The sequence below is a fragment of the Anabrus simplex genome, chromosome 1, assembly GCF_040414725.1.
Source record: "Anabrus simplex isolate iqAnaSimp1 chromosome 1, ASM4041472v1, whole genome shotgun sequence".
Taxonomy (NCBI): Eukaryota; Metazoa; Arthropoda; class Insecta; order Orthoptera; family Tettigoniidae; genus Anabrus; species Anabrus simplex.
In genome coordinates, this window is record NC_090265.1 from 359,763,809 (window position 1) to 359,784,866 (window position 21,058).

General features: G+C 38.2%; 1 protein-coding gene across 2 annotated transcripts in view; it reads left to right on the plus strand.

Annotated features, from left to right (window-relative positions):
• Nucleotides 1-21,058, plus strand: part of LOC136856795 (lachesin) — a 136,883-nt gene that overhangs the window by 63,941 nt on the left and 51,884 nt on the right. For both annotated transcript variants that reach the window (XM_067134907.2, XM_067134905.2), the window contains exons 3-5: nt 2,045-2,301; nt 4,014-4,277; nt 12,012-12,151. In XM_067134907.2, coding sequence (XP_066991008.2) covers nt 2,045-2,301; nt 4,014-4,277; nt 12,012-12,151 — 661 coding nt within the window. The remainder of the gene's footprint in view (nt 1-2,044; nt 2,302-4,013; nt 4,278-12,011; nt 12,152-21,058) is intronic.

The following is a 21,058-nucleotide window of genomic DNA, read 5'->3' on the forward strand; positions in this document are numbered from 1 at the left end:
ATAACGGCCTTGCGCTGCTTAAACAGCAATTTTACATCATTCATTGCTGCACTGTCATCTGCTGGAATACGCGTGCCAAGATTGTCGCACCATTCACGTGACCATCATCTGTTGAGAAAACAATAGACTATGCTACTGCGCAAGAATTGCAACTATATGTCACATTGTTCCAAAGATATTAACTATCATAGCATGTCTAAATTTTTCTGGACCTCTTCTGTATTCTTATACAAAGAGCTGGACTTTTCAGAGCTAACTTTGAATCATACCTCAACTCTAATAACATTCATGTAGTCCACATGTGCAACATCAGTGCTGAAACAGATGAATGTTTTCATAAACTAGATCTATCCAGCATGCTGTCTGATTCAGAACTTGTCTGTGCCCATCAGTTGAGACAAAACCTACGCCTGAAAGAATCTGAAAGGAGTGTTCCTTACCTCATAACAGCAGAGTTCTCCTGTTCATGGAACATATGGCAACCAATATATGGGTGAAAAATCCTAAGGGATTATCAAGCAGTGAAAGGAGAGATTCACTCAAAATCATTGTTAACATGTGTCCAGTCCAGGCATTACAAGGTAGATCCCAAGACAGAAACCACCATTGCTGTTGTCACCGTGTGATAGAAATCCTTGCACACGTCTTGGGTGTGTGCAAACATGGTGAAGCCCGTAGAAATTCTCACTATCAGTGTATTAGGACCTTGATCATTAATGCCACAAGGTAACATCATTATAAATTATGTGAGGAAGTGCACGGACTTCACTCGATGAATCCTGTAAGGAGATAGATATGACAGATCTTTCAACTGGCTTGACTTGTGGTTTTATAATTGACCCTACCATTAGAACTGAGGCCTCTGAAACCCAACCAGTGGGTGTTCATAAAGAAAAATGGGAAGTCTATGAATCCACAATTTCATGCTATATAGAGAAATATAAGTTAACATTTATAGAAGTAGTGGTTCTTACAGTTCGAGCTAGAGGTACAATAACAGCTACATTTGCACACTTCTGTAACCTATTCAGATTGGACAACACCTTTATGGACCAGTGCCCTTGATGTCTGTGCAGGATGCAGTTGCTATTTTGAGGAGTCATTTGTATAACTGTAATGAATGACATGTGGAATTCTCATTTACCATCTGATTATAAGACGTACTGTATGTTTGAAATGGTTGGTTTGTTAGATTGCTAGGCAACCTCTAGCTAGAGGAAGAAGATGAAAGTTAAATAGTCTATTATCCTCATTTAAATTATGTAAATATGTCCAGTAGTGTCTCCTCTACTGTAGTTGCTGAGTATAATAGCACATTATAACACAGTGCTGATTTTGCTGATTACTTTGATGTCCCAAAACTCATTTACTACAGCAAAGTCTTTAGCTGTAAATCAGCTTTGTTCTCTTTTATATCAAATTCAGGCAGGTTTAAAACACTAGCCGAATGCAGGACAGTTGAGTTGATCTATTTGAATAATGCAATGACAAAGTGAGTGTATTATCTAAGCATGAGATGATGTCTGCCTTTAGGTTCTAGGTGAATAGACAGGAACAACACTCATAAAAAATAAGGGATAATGCTGACTAATGAGGATTCACGGTTTGTAAGGGAGAGTAGGTAGCATAGTGTGTCTAGCATTGAATGTCAAGATGTGAGATGATGTGACGAGAGGTAGGTAGTGTGCTGTACTAGGTTGACTGGACTATTCGTTTAGAAAGGTTACAAAAAAGGTTTGAGTAGGTCAAAGAATCGTGAAAAATTTCCTGGGCAATGCTGTCAACACTCAGAAAGAACAATAGCTGTCTTATGACAGATTGGTCATTGAATCAGTTAAGAGACGTAATCTGTTCCAAAACTGATAATTTGTTAGGAAGCCACTACAAGCACAAGGACTGAAATTCTTCACGCGGGTCCCCAAGGAAGAATTTCCTTAATTTTCCTCATCCTTCCCTACTAAATATTTGGCTGCTAATAATTCTACTCAAGCCTGTGTACATAAATTTTACTAATGGAAACTGATTATTGTGTACTGTGTTGCAGATTAAAGATATCCAAGAAACAGATGCTGGCTACTATCAGTGTCAAGTAATTATTGCTCTAAACAGCAAGATCTCAGCTGAAGTAGAGCTTCAAGTCCGTCGGCCCCCTATTATCTCTGATAACTCTACTCGTTCCTTGGTTGTGAGTGAGGGTCAGTCTGTAAAATTAGAATGTTATGCTGGTGGCTACCCACCACCAAGGGTTTCTTGGCGCCGTGAAAATAATGCTATCCTTCCTACTGGTGGATCTATTTACAGGTGAGAAAATATATTCTATAAAGAGTTTTCTAGTTATTAGTTTGCTCATAACCAAAGTACTGTAGTAGAAAATATTAAGAAGGTTAGAATTGGCAATCAGATATAGGTGTTTCAGTCCTGTATTTGCTGCCTAGCTCCATTATGTTACTTCCCAGTCTTCACAGATGTGTTATATAAGTGCGACACACTCCAGAAAACTATACTTAAACTCGCATGACAATGAAGGAAAAAAGCGAGAAATATCTATTTTGAGATTTGAATGCCTGTCCTTGAACTAATTGATGAAAGCAGTGAGAGTGAGTCACCAAAAGGACAAATCTTTGAAGAGAAAAAAAAAAGAATACGGTTTCTTCAGTGATGTTCCTGCAGTGTTTCTGTGTACCAAAATATGAAATAATCAGCTTATGCATCAAGATAATGTATGGTTCAGTTATAGACTTCATTTAGTGGGCTGCATATTTTATAAATCTTAATTTTTAATTAAAGTTGACTACTGGCACTGGAGCCCGGTGATTGTGCTGCGAGGCAAGGGAACTCTGTTTATTTCAGACATGACTGATGTTATGCACTACAGCTGGCAGAGAGATGGAGCGAGAAAAGGTTGTTGTAGATGTCTGTAGCTCTTTCCCTGGTGGGGCTTATATAATAAACAATGTTCAGGAAGTCAGTAACTGGTATTCTTCGTGTTTCGATTCCAGTAGTAAAAGTGATAGTCAGTGTGATCAAGGAGGCACTGTGAATGTACTTTCTGAGGTTCCACTACTTGACACATCAGTGGTAAGTACATGTGTTTAATACTTTACTTGCTTTTATGGTCTTAAATACGAATGGATAGCCTGAGGCCATAATTTGTGCCTTATTTACTTGGTTACTCAGTTTAAAAATTATTCTCATATAATTTCTTGTAGGATGAAAATCTTCCTGTTCTCATTACAATTACTGAAGAAAGTAAAAAAGGGTGTGAAAATGTTACAGAAATGGATGCGATCAATGATTCCGTATAATTAAAAATCATTTGATTTATGGATTGACATCATATGTTTATACCTGAAAGACTTCCTGAGACAAAGTTTTTCATCCCTTTGCACTTGCATCACATATTAGCACAAGAGCCTGGAATGATAGTGCCACTTGCTTTCACCATTCCTTTACCCCACTTGTCTGAAAAACATACCTTCAGCTATGTGGAACTTTGTATAGCTTCCACAGTTTCATTATAGAGACTTTGTTGTTAGCTACAGTAATCCTGACATGGTTTATTTTTTTCCCAGCGCTGGGCTGAGTGGCTCAGACGGTAGAGCGCTGGCCTTCTGACCACAGCTTGGCAGGTTGAATTCAGGCTCAGTCTGGTGGTACTTGGAGGTCCTCAGATACATCAGCCTCGTGTCGGTAGGTCCATTGGCACGTAAAAGAACTCCGGACTAAATCCTGGCACCGTGAAACCTTAAAAGTAGTTATTGGGACGTAAAGCCAATAACATTATTATTACTTCCTTCCCAGCCTTTTTTCCCAGTAATTACATGAACACAGGTTAACTTGGACATCACTACATTACAGGAAAGATGGGCAACAGTTCCAACTGCTTGAAAGGCTAAAGGCTCTTTCATTCCTTTCTCTCGTAACGTTAACTGTATATTATCTGTAAACAAAGATGTTGTTGTTATTATTATTATTATTATTTTTTCTTTTTCTTTTTTTTTTTTTTTTAACAGGGGAAATGTCCTCAAGATTGGTAGAGTTCGAAAGGAAGACCGTGGAACCTACTACTGTGTTGCTGAAAATGGGGTTGGTAGAGGAGCTCGTCGTAATATTGCAGTTGAGGTGGAGTTTGCTCCTGTTATCACTGTGCCTCGTCCTAGACTAGGTCAGGCATTGCAATATGATATGGACCTGGAATGTCATGTGGAAGCTTATCCTCCACCTGCTCTTGTATGGCGAAAGGATGATGTGCAGCTGTCCAACAATCAGCATTACAGGTGAGTGGTCCTTGTGTTTCATTAGCCACAGTAAAACCTCAGTGCATTGTTTTTCAAGAAATTGGGGTACGTGTTTTATTTGCATCAAGGTTGGCAACATATTCCTGGCTCATCTAGTTTTTGTTGTTGGCATTAGTTCGCCACTACCGAGGAGATAACAAATCCCACAAGGATAGACTCACTGTCCTGTGTTGCAATGTAGACGAAAGCAAGGGAGTTCCTCCCCTCGCCATACGAAAGTTTGATAAGCCACGATGTTTTAAGGGCATTGGGATACTCCGTGCAAGTACAATGCATCTAAAATGCCTGCAATATAGTAATCCAGTAGTTAAAGCACTTCCACAGGGGAGCCGGCGTAGATTTCTCCTCGTCGTTGAATCGTGTTTTTTTTCTTTCGTTGTGTGAAGTTATGTTTGTCGGTGAGTTAACCAAGTGCATTATATGAATACTGTAAATGCACCTTGTTGCATACATTTTGGAAATATGGTTTTTTATGGCATTTGAAAGGTTTAAACTGTGAATCAAGGTTTACCGCATGCTGGAACAGGTCGTAAAATATTTTGTGACAACACGGCAAGCGTTGGCATTTCTGAATTAAGAGTTGGCGGTTAATTCGAAGTCCAATTTTTGCGCCACGACGACTTAAAATTGACATGGTTTTATTATATATACCAGTCTGAATGAGGTTGCTATGATGGGAAATGTGTGTAGTTGTGCATGGGACCAGTGTTGCCAATTCAGTGGTTTTTCCGCTAAATCCAGAGGCTTTTAATGTTAAGTTAGCGGGTGAAAATCAATGATAGCGGGTAAGTAAGTACTCTACTTGTTTATTTTCATGGCAGATATATTTTATAGCAGTGGTAATGTATTTTTTTAATCTCAAATATGTTGAGGCAAAGCAGCTATATCCGTAAATTTACATGTTCGTATTTGCAAAAAGATCACATGGACTTTGCAGAATGATATGAAATGTTTGTTTATCCCTACGTTACTATTTTGATGGAAAAATTTTTAGTTCATTTCATTTTTTACAAAATGAGCCTTCCTAAAATTAGGGTGTGGAGATTATTCGCGTAAATACGGTATCAGCAGTCAGTCCACTTAGAGCAAGAACAAAGGAGTCGGTTCTATTACTGACTTTTTGTAACATATATACCCTACAGAGTACCCAAGTATATTTGATGGCTTAATAAATTTCCAAAAATTACCTATATAATGACCTAAAAATAATAAAAAATTACTCAAAAAGCAGTTTAAAATTACCTAAAAAATTGAAGGGAGTTACTCGTTTTCTGAGAACTGTATTTTTTGTACAGTTCTAAAAGAACCTTAATCTATATAAGAGTATATTCTGTACATTGCTCAGAATTTAAAAATGGTATTTCTTTATCGGCCGTGTCCACAGTAACAAGCAAATGCACTTTTAAAATTTCCATTATGTCTGTCTTTATGTATGTATGTATGTATGTATGCTCATCACGAGAAAATGGCTGAAGAGAATTGAATGAAAATCGGTGTATTAAGTCGGGGAATGAGCCATTATAATCTAGGCTATAATTAATTTTATTGTCTCTGAGTGAAATGGTAGTTCAGGAGAAGGCCTAAAATTGAATTCTCAAATAAGGCATAACAGTCTGTAATGATTTTGTATGTATGTATGTATGTATGTATGTATGTATGATATTTGTTATTAGTGGTTCCTTACAGAGTATGAATCTCGTATTAAATCCGTATTGACGGTTGAATTTCTTACAAAATTGTACAAAACTATTTTAATTCTCCTAGTCAATATTTTACGTCCAATTAAGATGGAACTTCACACATGAATAGACATGTTTGGACCCGGCATTGAGTCATCTTCAGTAAGACATGTATGATGAATTAAAAACATAGGAAACACACTAAATTAAATGTTAGTTAAAAAGCTTTTTTTTTTTTTTTAAGTATCATGAATGTTAAAAAAACTGTGAAATGTTGGTTGATGAAACAGTCTTTGAGCTGGAGGTCTTTCTTTTTCAATGTTTTTGTTGTTCTTTGGTGTGGTTCAACTGGTATCTGTATACTGTTGGCTTGGTTGTTGTGTTCTGACATGGGCTGATATACATAAGCATGACGAAAGTTGAACCATTTGATTTTTAGTGTTACATGGCCTGCTTATATCACCCGTGTTCTCTGACTACGGAGTCCAGCTCTTGACTAAAATAGAAGAAACTCCTGCTAAATGGAGGGAGAAGATTGCTAGGTCAACAGAGGCCCCAGCGTGTGCGATTCCTAAGGAAAGAGGAGGGTACATTGTTCAACCAGTACCTGCACCGCTTTCCACTAAACTACTTCTTTGTAGCAATGTTACTGAAGGAGGTATTAATCAAAAACTTATATTGTTTATACGAGAAAAAGCTATATCAGGAGCACCAAGCATTAGCTCTCGACTGCATAGTCAGTCTCAGTAGCAGTCTCAGTAAGCTGTCTTCTAAGTCACGGAAATCTCGCACTGCGTCAGGAGGCCTGTATACTACACCAACAAGTATTTTTACAGAATTGACAAACACCTCTACAAACATATATTCAGGGGCAGATTTTACAGTAGGAGTAGACGTGTGAACTACTCTACTCTTGAGCATAGATTTACAATATAGGGCAACCCCACCACCTCGTCTATTCATCCGATATTTGCTACAGAACATGAATGTCATTTCACTACATATGTTTCTTGAATTTAAAATAGTTTCAAACAGTTTTTAAGTGTCCTTGAAATAATACCCAATAAATGATTTAAAACACACACAGAAAAAAGTTATCAATCACAGAACGATAGTCAATACTTCGATCATCATCAGAAGTGCCAACTTCGGAACTTTCATTATCACTTTGACCATCACTTTCCCACACATCATCTTCGCTGCCATCCATAGCATTAAAAAAAAAAATTATTTAAAATTCTGTTTGTTCGGGGCATCGACCTATAGAGATTTTTTGCCCCTATTTGCACCACGTGATACAAACCTACATGTAATGGGAATGGAGGAAGTGTAGAGTGTTGAATGTGAGGAAAGGAACGTTAAGGACAACATAAACACCCAGTCCCCAGGACAGGGATATTAATCATTTACAATTAAAAACCCCTGACCCAACTGGGAATCAAACCCGGGGATGCTGGGTGACAGGCGGACGTGTTGCCAACTACACTGTGGGGCTGGACATTCAAAGCATTAAAAATACTGCACTTCCGGAAACTTTTCTGGATGAGGTCACCAGATCCCATGCCGTCTTTACCCACGAACAAAGCAGTTCAACTTCCGGGTGCTTAATGCGACCAGTCGGCGTCAGTGCATGGTCGTCAGCCGCCATCCACTTGATATACGGTTCTTTCAAGGCTGCTTTGAACGGACAGTTTACACAGACATCCAACGGCTGTAACATAGATATAATCCGCCTGGAATGGTCGCTAGATCAGTTTTTGCGTCTTTGATTTGCTTTTCCACAGCTTCTGTTGTGTGACCGAGGTAGCTGTCCACAACAAGTAAGCTTTTTTTGTCCAAGTAATGCACCAGGGCAACGTTGCCAAACTCATTTCAGCCAGTCTTCCACGGGTAGACTGTCCATCCAACTGGAGTCCTGAGTTCTGACGATAACACCAGCAGGTAGATTTTCTTTGGGAAGAGTCTTTCTCTTCAAGACAACGTATGATGGAAGTTTAGTTCCATCAGCAAGTATACATAACATTACTGTACACTTCTGTTTTTCATTACTACCCGTTCTGATGGTAACATGTTTTGACCCCTTAACACTCACAGTACTGTCCAATGACATTTCAAATTAGATGATCATCTGCTCTTCATTTCCAATTTGGGAAAGAAGATACAAATTTTTCTTTCACAACCAAATTATATTACATGTAACCATTCTCATGTTTAGACCCATATTGAAATTTGCTATAATTTGCATACAAATTTTCATTTTTTTATTGAATAGGTGGAATAGAAAAATAAAAAATAAAAAATTATATGCAAATTATACCAAATTATATGGCGCTCGAAGGAAAACAGATTTTCTTCACAGGCAGTAGGAACATGCTGTGAAATTGTGGTACGCCTTCTAATGCTCAGTCCATTCCTCTTATAGAAAAAATTCTGATCCACCTTCAGCGTGCTTTAAACTCTGGCTTAGAAAGTTCTTTTGCAATTTCTACTGCTTTTAATTGACACATTTCGGTAGACACGCCGTATTCTAATTTCCGCCTTTCTGTTACGTATATGTACAAAATTCTTTCAATTTCAGGAAACTGCGGACTCTGCCCGCAGAAAGCTCTACGATTAGCACTACTTATTAAAAGGATATCTTTCCTCTTTCTCCAATCTGGAATACAAGATTCATCTATATCGTATTTCCTACCGGTGGCATGATTTCCGATAATTTCAGCTTCCTTTATAACTTTCAGTTTTTCGCTTACAGTAAAAGACCGCATACGCTTTGTTGAACTCATGTTTACAGGTGGCACTCTAAGAACGTGAGACTGTAGACTGACTGCTGCAGAGCGCTTACGGTAAAAGAAAAGTGAAAGTGTGTTTGGGGCTGGGGGAGCGCGCAATGAGAAGTTTGGTTGCCAAGTCATAGCGACCAAAAGTGTGCCGATGTTTGATTTCAGGGTTGTTCCAGGCTTAGAAATTATTTTACTGAGCTTATAAACTACAGCTGACTTTTAGGAAAGTTTTACACACATTTATATTATAGAACAAATCTCCATTATCCCATGAAATACATAAGAGAGAACAATACGGTACACACATCTCCACTTGGTATTTTCAAACGAACGCTGTCTGAAGACATGGTTGAATCCAATGCCAACCCTTCGAAGTAAAATACACTTAAAACTTAACATTCCCTAAGACGTATGAAGTATCGTGCTGTGAAATGAAAGGCTAGAATAAAACCCGTACCCTATTTTTAGAAGCAATATTTTAGAAAGAAAGTGCGGGTGGTATTCGGAATCATATGGTAGTACCCTTATGTGCGAAACACCATGGGTTTGTGTTATCCTGTGTAGTGCCATTGGGTGTGCATACCATTGGGATCACGTACCGAGAAAGAAGAATTATCTACAATCTATATAAAAATCAGTCTGCAGTGTTAAGAATCAAAGGCTATGAAAAAGAAGCAGCAGTCCAGAAAGGGATGAGACAAGGCTGCAGTTTGTCTCCCCTCCTTTTCAATCTTTATATAGAACAGGCAGTAATGGAAATCAAAGAATTTGGAAATGGAATCACAATCCAAGGAGAGGAAATAAAAACCCTTAGATTTGCCGATGATATTATTTTATCTGAGACTGCAGAAGATCTGGAGAAGTTGCTGAATGGTATGGATGGAGTCTTGGGTGAGGAGTAAAAGATGAAAGTAAATAAGTCTAAAAGAAGATTAATGGAGTGCAGTCGTACGAAGTCAGGCGATACAGGAAATATTAGATTAGGAAATGAAGTCTTTAAGGAAGTGGATGAATATACTTGGGTAGCAAAATAACTAACGATGGCAAAAGTAAGGAGGACATAAAATGCAGGCTAGCACAAGCAAGGAAGGCCTTTCTTAGGGAAAGAAATTTGCTCACTTCGAACATTGATATAGGAATTAGAAAAATGTTTTTGAAGACTTTCGTTTTGAGCGTGGCATTGTATGGAAGTGAAACATGGACAATAACTCGCTCAGAAAGAAAGAGAATAGAAGCTTTTGAAATGTGGTGTTACAAAAGAATGCTGAAGGTAGGATGGATAGATCGAATCACTAATGAAGAGATACTGAATCGAATTGGTGAGAGGAAATCATTGTGACTAAATTAGACAAGAAGAGATGGAATGGTAAGACACCTAGGACTTTTGCAGTTGGTTTTTGAGGGAAGTGTAGGGATCAAGAACGGTAGGGGTAGACCAAGGTATGAATATGACAAGCAGATTAGAGCAGATGTAGGATGCAGTAGTTGTGTAGAAATGAAAAGGTTAGCACAGGATAGGGTGGCATGGAAAGCTGCATCAAACCAGTCTATGAACTGACGACTCAAAGATCAACCACCATGGGTCTACATTACCGGTGATTAGTACCATCACGCGAGAAACACCATGAGTGTATGTTTCCTGTGATTGCTACCACCACTATAATGAGCGGCCAATGGTCTGGACGTCGGACAGACCGGGAGAAAAAAAAATTTTAAGATAAGGTACTCAGAACACGTCAATGCCCTGAAATACAATAAATTTTCAGCTGTAGGACAGCATATGCATGACTATAAGCACAAATTCACAGACATAAAACAAGATATGGAAATTCACAAAATCATCAGTAAAGGACCCCTCCTTAACATTACCGAAAGCTGCTTCATACATTTAGATCAATATTTCAACCCAAATTATAATCTTAATGAAATTTCAGAAAAACCAAATATCCTTTTTGACCTTCTAATTCCCATTTTCAGCAATGTCAAACCAACAAGTCATAATTCAGTTTTTCATAATATTCACAGCACATTTCCTCAACAACCATCCTTTTTCCCACATCCTTCAGCCCCACCTTAACCTCCCCCTCCCCCACCCCCTTCCCCAACCCCCTCTCCTTCTGACCTTCCCCTCCCCTCTCCTTCCTTTCATTTGAATTTCACAACAGTTAGTCTGAAGCACACTCAACAATGGACCACACACCTCATGCTGTATTGAGAGGTAAGTCTCATATAACCTATGCCATCTAACTAACAAGCACCATGAGAGCATCTCATTTATTATTTTGATTGAAGATGAAACAACATCTAACAGTTCCCTGTCAGTTAGTGGTTATTTACAGCAGTGTCCAATGGATTACATATAGCTAACACCACACATATAGATTTGATGACAAACTACAGGATCAACATTTACCAGTTCCTATTGAAATGATCAGCAGTATTAGAACTAACAGTTCTGTGTATATAAATTAATACTTAATACTTGAAATTATTCTCAATGATGAACATACTCAAGATGTTAGAACCTAGTTCATTTTCAAATTTATTCATATTCCATCCCAGTTTTTAATGTCACTTTGTATATATTTGTTTTCATTTGTTTTTATGTCAATTGTGTGCATGTACATTTGTTTAGTTATTAGGTGTTTTACATTAAGGCTGAAGATGGCCAGCCCAGGCCAAAACTAGTCCCTAATTAATGTAATTTAGAATATTACATATTATAGTATTGAAAGGTGGACCATTACTACATTAATTTAATAATTACATTGGATTTGGGACCACTTTGTACAACAAGCATTATCTCTGAAAATACGGAATTGTGAATTGGATCCACTGACTGTTTTTGATTCGTGGTCATTTTTTCATCACCATTCGTTTTAAATTCTAGTCAGTGGATACACTTTGGAGTTTTAAATTATCATGTTATTTCGTTGCACCTCGTACCATTAGGGGCCGATCACCTAGCTGTTAGGCCCTTTTAAACAACAAACATCGTCATCATGTTTATAACACTGCAGTTTACCAATATAGCTGTGTTCTTAGGTCATCCCAAATGTTGAATGCTTGATTCCATGTTGGGTTGTGTTGAAGAACTTATCCAGAAGTGCTGAAACCACATTTTTATCATCAGGAATCCTTAGGATGTTGAAATATGTTTGCTTTAACATGTAAAGGTACATTTTTCTTATTCTAATTAAATTTAAATTAATTGTAAATCATATTTGGTAATTTTTCTGTTTTTTTCCCCACAGTATCTCGCATTTTGCTACAGCTGATGAATTTACTGACACCACTCTGAGAGTGATAACGATTGAAAAACGACAATATGGAAAGTATATTTGTAGTGCTGCCAACAAATTGGGGAATGCTGAGGCTGAGGTTGAACTATTCGGTAAGTTACAATATCTCTCCAGTTAACAGGTTCTCAGAATGTGGTGGGTTTTTTTTTAAGGGTATACCAAGGGAACAATCTTCAGCTCAATATAGGTTTGTTGTTGGGCTTTGGGGAATGTTACTTGTTTTCCCATACCTTCTGGGAAAGCGTGAGCACTACTTATAAGTGTGTATTATTCCTTACTTGCTGGAGAGGGTAACTTGATCTTTTATAACTTTGTGTTGAGAGAAATAAATGCACCAAAAATTCCCAAAATATGCATTTTTCTCCATGACAATGCCAGACCACATGCAGCAAGGGCTGTACAGAGGCAGTTACAGCGCTGGTAGAGGGAGGGAAAGACTGGAACACCTGCTATGCTCAACTTACATGTCTCCGTGAAATTTTGACCTCGTCCCCGAAGTGAAAGAACCATTGTGTGGAAGATGGTTTGGAACATGAGAAGACATTACCAATGTTGTGAAACATGAGATCACAAAACTCACACATGGTGAGGCGACTGGTATCTAACGTCTCCTACATCTTTGGCATTGAGGACAATCTAGGGGACTACTTTGACGGTTGACCGTAAAGATCACTGTACACTCTGAAAATAAACATTATGCACAGGGATTTCATGGCTGACAGTTTCCTCGCATTATATCCTTCTCCCGGTAAACCTTGTACTTATGTGCAGAAAATGTCCTTTCGTCATCACAAGAAGTGAGCACTGAAAGAGGAGACAAAGACAAACATAGAAGAACAAAAGTACAAAGACACCAAGAGGGTTGGCCATACAGTTAAGGGCGCGCAGCTGTAGGCTTTCATTCGGGAGATAGTGGGTTCGAACCCCACTGTCGGCAGCCCTGAAGATGGTTTTCCGTGGTTTCCCATTTGTACACCAAGCAACGCTGGCGCTTAATTAAGGCCATGGACACTTCCTTCCCGCTTCTACTTCGCCTTAAGACCTATCTGTATCGGTGCGACGTAAATCAAATGGTAAAAAGGGACAAAGACAATCTCTATGTCTTCTTACACGGCTATCTTCAAATAGGCTCTCTCCTCATTCATCCCAGTTCTTCTACATCCATTTTTCTTGGCCTCATATCTACTTTCCAGCTTTATCAGGAGGGTGGGCTTGATGTTCTATATATGACTTGATTTGATGCTTATTTATTCCTTTCCATTGCTTGTTCTGTTACACCTTTCTCCTTTTTGACTGGAAGCCTTTGTCATCTGATTGGGCCGATTGCAGAAATGGTATTTAGACGATATCTACATGCGTAAGAATGGCTGCCGCATTGCAGAGGCATTATTTATCACTTAGTGTCTAAAATCGATGTTCAACCGGTCATATTTGAACACTGCCGAGAGCACTGTTTAACCTCATATGAGAGGAGTGAATCACAATCAGAGGTCATGTACCATGAAATTTGTATTATCATGTCGAGACGATTCCGGGCAGAAAGGTTAGTCCGACGGCCTCTCTGTGGGTTGCCCACTGCTAAATCACAGCAATTCGTTTGACATGCGCGGCGAGATAGATCTTAAAATAATGTTTTGCTTTTCGAGAGACACTTGTTTCTTGACACTGACAAAGTGACAGTCCGGTAACTGTCAACTTGAATACAATTCTTGGCAACCGATATATTTTATTATATACATGGGGTAATTTCCATGGAATTATAGGTCACTTCGACTACATACATACCAGAATGACTGTATGTTTCCCGATCGTCAAAGGGCTGTCGCATACATCAACCGGGAGGGATTCACTTATATTTACTGCCAAGTAAACACACACAATAGTAAAAACTAAAAAGTAGGTTTATGGAGTTTTTGTGGTGGTAATTATTGTTTGAAGAGGACTGGGGAAGAAGAGCCTTGGCCATAATAACAGCCCTAGTATTTGCCTGGTGTAAAAATAGGGAAAATACGGAAAACAATCTTCACGGCTGCCGATGATGTGTTTCGTACCTATGATCTCCAGAATGCAAGCTACATCTATAAGGCCCATACAACACACTCGGTTACACATTACTATTGCTTCATCTTCCCTTCGTAGAAGCTACCGTATATATGAGTAGATTACATTCGCTGTAACAGCGCTATAATGGAAGCTACACTTCCCCGTACGGTGGTGTGTCGCTTTAGTGTCCATAATATTTTGAGATTTAATTTCCACCAAAAGCGATACTCTTATTTGAGTAATGTGTAGGAAGACAAACAGGTGACTGGTGTTCACCGCGCGCACCGGCGAATTTCATTGGTTGTGACAAGCAAAGAGTTAAAGATACTTCTGTCTCCATTTTCAAACCAAAATTGAAACTTTAAGCGAAGTCTGATTAAACATCAACTGAAAATTATTCATGCAATGGAAGATCGTGTTCGATTTGGACGTCGTTTAGGTAGACGATGTCTAAGGCGTAACATAGTCATCGTTTCTGCTATCGGCCCATTGTGTCCATGGTCTTGTAAGTTTGGCAAGCTTCAAAGCTGTATTGGTATAATTAAGGGGAGTTGTTGCTAGTAAAGGTAAACTGGGATTAAATAGGCTGTTACTGATGATTCATTGTAATAGAAAATGTTATTTTTGCAGTTATCAATCAGTCTCCACTGATCTGTATTTAGGGCAGCCACTCAGGTAGCAGATTTACAATCAGTTGTTTATCTAGTCTGTTCTTAAATAATTTCAAAAAATAAGGAACTTTATTAAACACCTCCCTTGATAAATTATTCCATTGCTAAATCCTTTTCCTATAAACAAATATTTGCTCCAATTTGTCCTCTTGAATTCCAACTTCATCTTCATGTTGTGAGCATTCTTACTTTTAAAGACACCACTCAAACTTATTCATCTACTAATGTCATTTCATGCCATCTCTCCACTGACAGCTTGGAACATACTGCTTAGTCGAGCAGCTCATCTCCTGTCTCCCAAGTCTTCCCAGTCCTAACTGGCAACATTTTGGTAACACTACTTGTTTGTCAGTAATCACCCAGAATACATCAGGCTGCTTCTTTTTTGAATCAAGTGATCTTGGTGAGGGTCCCATATACTGGAACCATGTTATGGTCTTACCAGAGACTTATATGCACTCTCCTTTACATACTTACTACAACCCCTAAATACTATCATAACCATATGAAGAGACCTTTATTTAACGTTCATTTGCAATCCCATTTATGTGATTAACTCAAGGAAAATCTCTCCTTATATTAAAATCTAGATACTTCATCCTGTTTACCATCATACCATTTCCTGCTGTCTTACAGTTGCTCACAATCTTGTATCTTATTTATTATCCAATATAGTGTAAATTTATCTGCCAAAAACCTTATATGATTCCATATCTTTACTCATATCATTTATATATACAGTAGAAGTCTGTTATATCAATAATTCATAATGGCAAAAAATGTACTTGTTATAGCAGATTGCAGTTATATTTGATGGGGGAACCCCACTCACCTTAAAATCAATATGAAACAGCAATCAGTTCATTCAAAACTTGCTTTTTTGCAGATTTTGTGAACGTATGTGCTCAATTTCATTCTGATAAATTGTAGTTACTACATAACGTAAAATGCATGCATGTCGATGCTCCAGTAGCTTCTGTAGCTTCTTAACCTAATGCGAGGGCAGGTTTTGTTTTCAACCTCCGATGGGCTATAAAAAAACACATTGACATAACAAAATTATTTTATCACTAAAAGTTTAGTAGTTTTGTGCTTTTTCGTTACATAATCGCCAAAACGATTTAGGCATTTTGTGTATTGTGACACCAGTTTTCCTATGTCCTCTGCAAAGAAGACTGCCGCCAGTGAGAACAGGTGCATCTGAACAACCTCCTGATGTTCTTCGTTGGTGGCGAAGTGTTGTCCGCCCAACCATGCCTTCAATTCTCGAAACAGGTGAAAATCACTGGGTGCGAGGTCTGGACTATATGGTGGATAGTCGAAAACTTCCTACTTGAATTGTTTGAGAAAGTCTTTCGTCATTTTGGCACAGTGGAGTCGAGCTTTGTCATGGTTCAAAACTACATCAGTCGAGAACATGCCTCTTTTGTTTTGAATTTACCCTGTAAAGTTCAGGAATTCAAGGCCATTCCCCGTTTTTATGCACCTTTCCCCAAACTGCTTCCTGTGGCGAGGCCTTTAACCTGTGTTAAAAATCACGTTCCTTTTACAGAACATATTCAGGGCTAGGAAGCTTTGTTCACATTGGGTCCCAAGAATGTTGACTATCACAAAACTTGGCGAATGGCATCAGCTGTAATGTTTCTCACGTGTTACCATAGTGAGTGGGAAGAGATTTTAAAGTCTATCATTACTGGTGATGAAACTTGGGTCCTGTATGACACTCCAGAAACCAAAGCACAGTCTAAGCATTGGATGCATCCCTCTTCAAACAAGCCAAAAAAGTTAAAAACAAACAAAAACAAAAAAACAAATAAAGTCCATGAAAGGGCAAAATATCAATGTTGTTGTAGAAGGATTGGACACAACTCATTTTATGCCCCTCACTGCAGGCAACAGTACCCGATGAGTCCAAGAGGGACTCCAAAAAACAACATTTTAAGACTAAAATTGACCATTTCTGAGATTTCCAAGAATTTCCCGATAGCAATTAATTCTCTGGAAAATTAACCTCAATTCCATGAAGTGGTGGTGGTGTGATTACACTTTTAGGAGGAAGTACAAGTACAGTAATCCCATGAATGTATGGAATGATTGCTTTCAGGTGCAAATTACAGTACTTTCTTCAATCTTTGTATCGTAGTTTTACATTTGCCGAGCAAGTAGCTGCATGGTTTGGATCACGGAGCTGTCAGCTTGCATTCAGGAGATAGTGGATTCAAACCCCACTATTCGCAGCCCTGAAATGATTTTCCATGGTTTCCCAATTTCAAAACATGCAAATGGTGTGGCTGTACCTTAATTAAGGTCACAGTCGCCTACTTTCCGCTCCTAGCCTTTTCCTATCCCATCGTCACAATATGACCTATCTGTGTCAGTGCAACATAAACAAATTCTGTAAAAAAAAAAATAGGTTTTGCATTCTTCTTCGTTTTATTATTCTAAAATGATGCCTTTATTACGTTTGTTTTTTTAAACTCAGTTTCCAACCTGTAGAGACTTCATTTTTGTCGTAGACTGCAGCAATCGGAAAGTCTGCTCTGAAACTTTCACCTCGGCTTCTTCATTAGAGGGAATCATAATTATATGCTTAATAGTAGAAGCTGTTACTGGTTTATGTGATTGTACTGCATCAGAATAACAAAACTTATGCAATAACTGCAAGCAGGCCTCAAGAACGATTGTTGAAAGTATCAGGAAACTCTGTGTTTCTTTCATGGTCTAATTTATGCAGCTTGATCCAGGGTTGGAACTCGAAGGAATCAATACATTTACACTCCTAATAGCGTGCCACATAATATTATTTATCCTACGGCACTGATTTAAAGATTTTGCCAATAGAAAAGATGTACAAAGTTAACTAATCAATATCAGTGATTTGCACTTAGTTCAAAGAGTTGCCAAACTGCTGAAAAAACCATTGTAATTCAATTTCTGCCTGTGATGTATTTTCAAGTGTTGATATAATATTACATTTTTTTACCACAACACTTCATGTGTATTATTTAATTACTTTTCTAGTAGATCCATGTGGATATTAACCCTCTTGGAGCCAGGCAGTAGCGTGAGCAACCGCCCTTTAAATTGCCAAAACCGATGAGGTCAGCCTTCAAAAATCCAGTCGGAAGTTGCTAGAGCCGATTACATCGGCCGGCTTAAAATTCTGTGATATGTGTGATTTTGTGGCAACTTATAGTGACATGCATACTTTCGACAACCTATAGTAAAGGGGCTACAAGTTATTGTGAGCCTGACCTTGATTTGGCAGTTCTAAGAGGGTGTTCTAGCTTTCACAAGAGTCGTTTCCTGTATTTACAAATACCGCTAACCGGTCAGTAAGAGATTGCCCCTTGCAGTGAGTGGATTTGTGACAGCAAAATGGCAAGTGGTTCACGTGATACTTTTTCAGCAGGTATTGATGATGATAAATTAACTCAGTATTTGGAACAATGCGAAATTAATGTGGATTATTTATCGGGTAGCGATAGTGAATTTTGTTCTGAGAGAAGCGACAAAATTATACCGGACACGCCTCCGGAATCACCGCAGCTAAAGAAGAGACGTTTATTTGTTTCTAACGGCACTAAAGCTACTGTGAATGTGATGCTAGATGAAACTATTGATGATGATGTGATGATGATGATGATAATGATAATGTCTCTGGAGAACATTTTGTGGAAATTTCTCCCAGTGAACCCGACAACATTGCTCGACCTCATGTCTTTTCATGGATCTTCTTGGACCTAAAATATCCCTCATTCTGATTCTCTGCCCATATTCATACTTCAGTTTACTTATCACTTTCTCTCGCCTAAACCTTATAGTCACATATAGTCAATATAGCCGATGATATTGTTATTTTATCTGAGACTGCAGAAGATCTCGAGAAGCTGCTGAATGGTATGGACGAAGTCTTGGGTAAGGAGTACAAGATGAAAATAAATAAGTCCAAAAAAAAGTAATGGAGTGCAGTTGAACGAAGGCAGGTGATGCAGGAAATATTAAATTAGGAAATGAAGTCGTAAAGGAAGTAGATGCATAATGTTACTTGGGTAGTAAAATAACTAACGATGGCAGAAGTAAGGAGGACATAAAATGCAGATTAGCACAAGCAAGGAAGAGCTTTCTTAGGAAAAGAAATTTGCTCACTTCAACCATTGATATAGGAATTAGAAAGATGTTTTTGAATACTTTTGTGTGGAGTGTGGCATTGTATGGAAGTGAAACATGGACGATAACTAGCTCAGAAAGAAAGATAGAAGGTTTTGAAATGTGGTGTTACAGAAGAATGCTGAAGGTGAGATGGATAGATCGAATCACAAATGAAGAGATACTGAATTGAATTGGTGAGAGGAGATCGATTTGGCTAAATTTGAAGAGAAGAAGAGATAGAATGATAGGACACATCTTAAGACACCCAGGACTTGTTCAGTTGGTTTTTGCGGGAAGTGTAGGCAGTAAGAACGGTAGGGGTAGACCAAGGTATGAATATGACGAGCAGATTAGAGCAATGTAGGATGCAGTAGTTATGTAGAAATGAAAAGGTTAGCATAGGATAGGGTGGCATGGAGAGCTGCATCAAACCAGTCTATGGACTGATGACAAACAATAACGTAGTCCTCTATCATTACGTAAATGCTGGTCCCCGTGGGCCAAGTGTAGCTTGCCTGCCTCTCACCCGGAGGTCATGGGTTCGATTTCCGACCAGGTCAAGAATATTTACCTGGGCCTGAGGGTTGGTTCGAGGTCCATTCAACCTAAGTGACCCTAAGTGATTGCAATTGAGGAGATATCTGAGGCTGTGAGGGCAACCCCGGTCTAGAAAACCAAGTATAATGACCGAGAAATTCGTCTCACTGACCATGCACAACCTTGTAAACTGCAGGTCTTCAAACTGAGTAATGGTCACTTGGTAGGCAAAAGCCCATCAGGGCTTTAGCGCCATAGATTTTAAGTACGTATATTCTGTTGTATTGTAAAATTATTTTTCCAATAGAAACTACAACTGAAAACGAGAAAAAGGTTTTTCCGGAATACAAAAACTATAATATTCATTGTTATTTTTTTAATAATTCATCATTATTTTTATACTATGTAGTCCACACTTAGAAAATTTTTTGACAGTATTTGCCATACATCGATACATATACGCAAATTTTTTCGGTGAGTAAAATTGTCTTGTTTTTACTAGTGACATATGTTTGAATTCTTATTTTTTATTTTTTCTCGTTCAAAGTAATTATTGTATAGAATTGTATTTAGACATACATTATACATCATTACGTATATTACATACGTGCCAACTTTTATGGTTTATCCGTAAAAATCTATGGAAATTGTAGCATTTTGCGGTTTTACAGGTGGGCGTTTTCATTTTACGACATCGCGGACAAAAATTTGAAACATCATTTGATAATCGGTCCACTTCCGTACAATCGATTGTTTGCGTGGGTCGAAGCACGCTCGGTCTTGGTTGAAGGCAAGTCCACGATAGTCGATAACTCAATCTTTGGTATGATTGGTATTTTTAACCGTGTGATGTTTGTGTCAGTATTGGAATTGAATTTAAAGCCGGGATGGCTGTTCGTCCGTGTGAATCCTCTTTGGTGTGAATCTTAGGTGTCGACAAGCTCTGCTCCGAAAATTATTTGTTCCGCTCCGTTCGCTTGTTGTGATTTAACCTATATCCTTTGACCACGTGAGTGTTGTTCTTTGTTTACGAAGTTGGCGTTCCTGGAAAGTTTTGGCCTTTTAAGGTTATGACATATTTTAATGAAGTGTTAGAGTTTTTGTGTTATAACTTCGTGATTCACAGTTTCCTGTATTCATTGGACTAATTACATTCGTTCCAGTGACTGGGTATACCGCTATTAGCGAAGCCCATTAAATTATAAAGAAGAAGAATTACATTCGTTCCATGTGTGTGTATGCTTTTTACCATGTGCAAATTCTTTGTTCACGAGGTTAGCGTTGTGTTCATTTAATGGTTTAAGACTTTGTGTGCTTTGACATATTTTAATGAAGTGTTTGACTGCCTTGAGTGTTTGTTATAATTTTATGTGACGTTCAGTGATCCAGGTTCATTTTGATTTTCAGTAAATATCAAGACATTTGTTCTCAGGACATTTTCATATGCTACATTCCTATTTTAGATTATCATGAATAAATCTAATGGGAAACAGTACTTCCAGACATTTAAAGAATCATATTCTGTTGATTTTCCATGCATACTAAAATCAAGAAAGGGAAAAAATTGCCTTTTGCATGGTATGTGGGTGTGATATT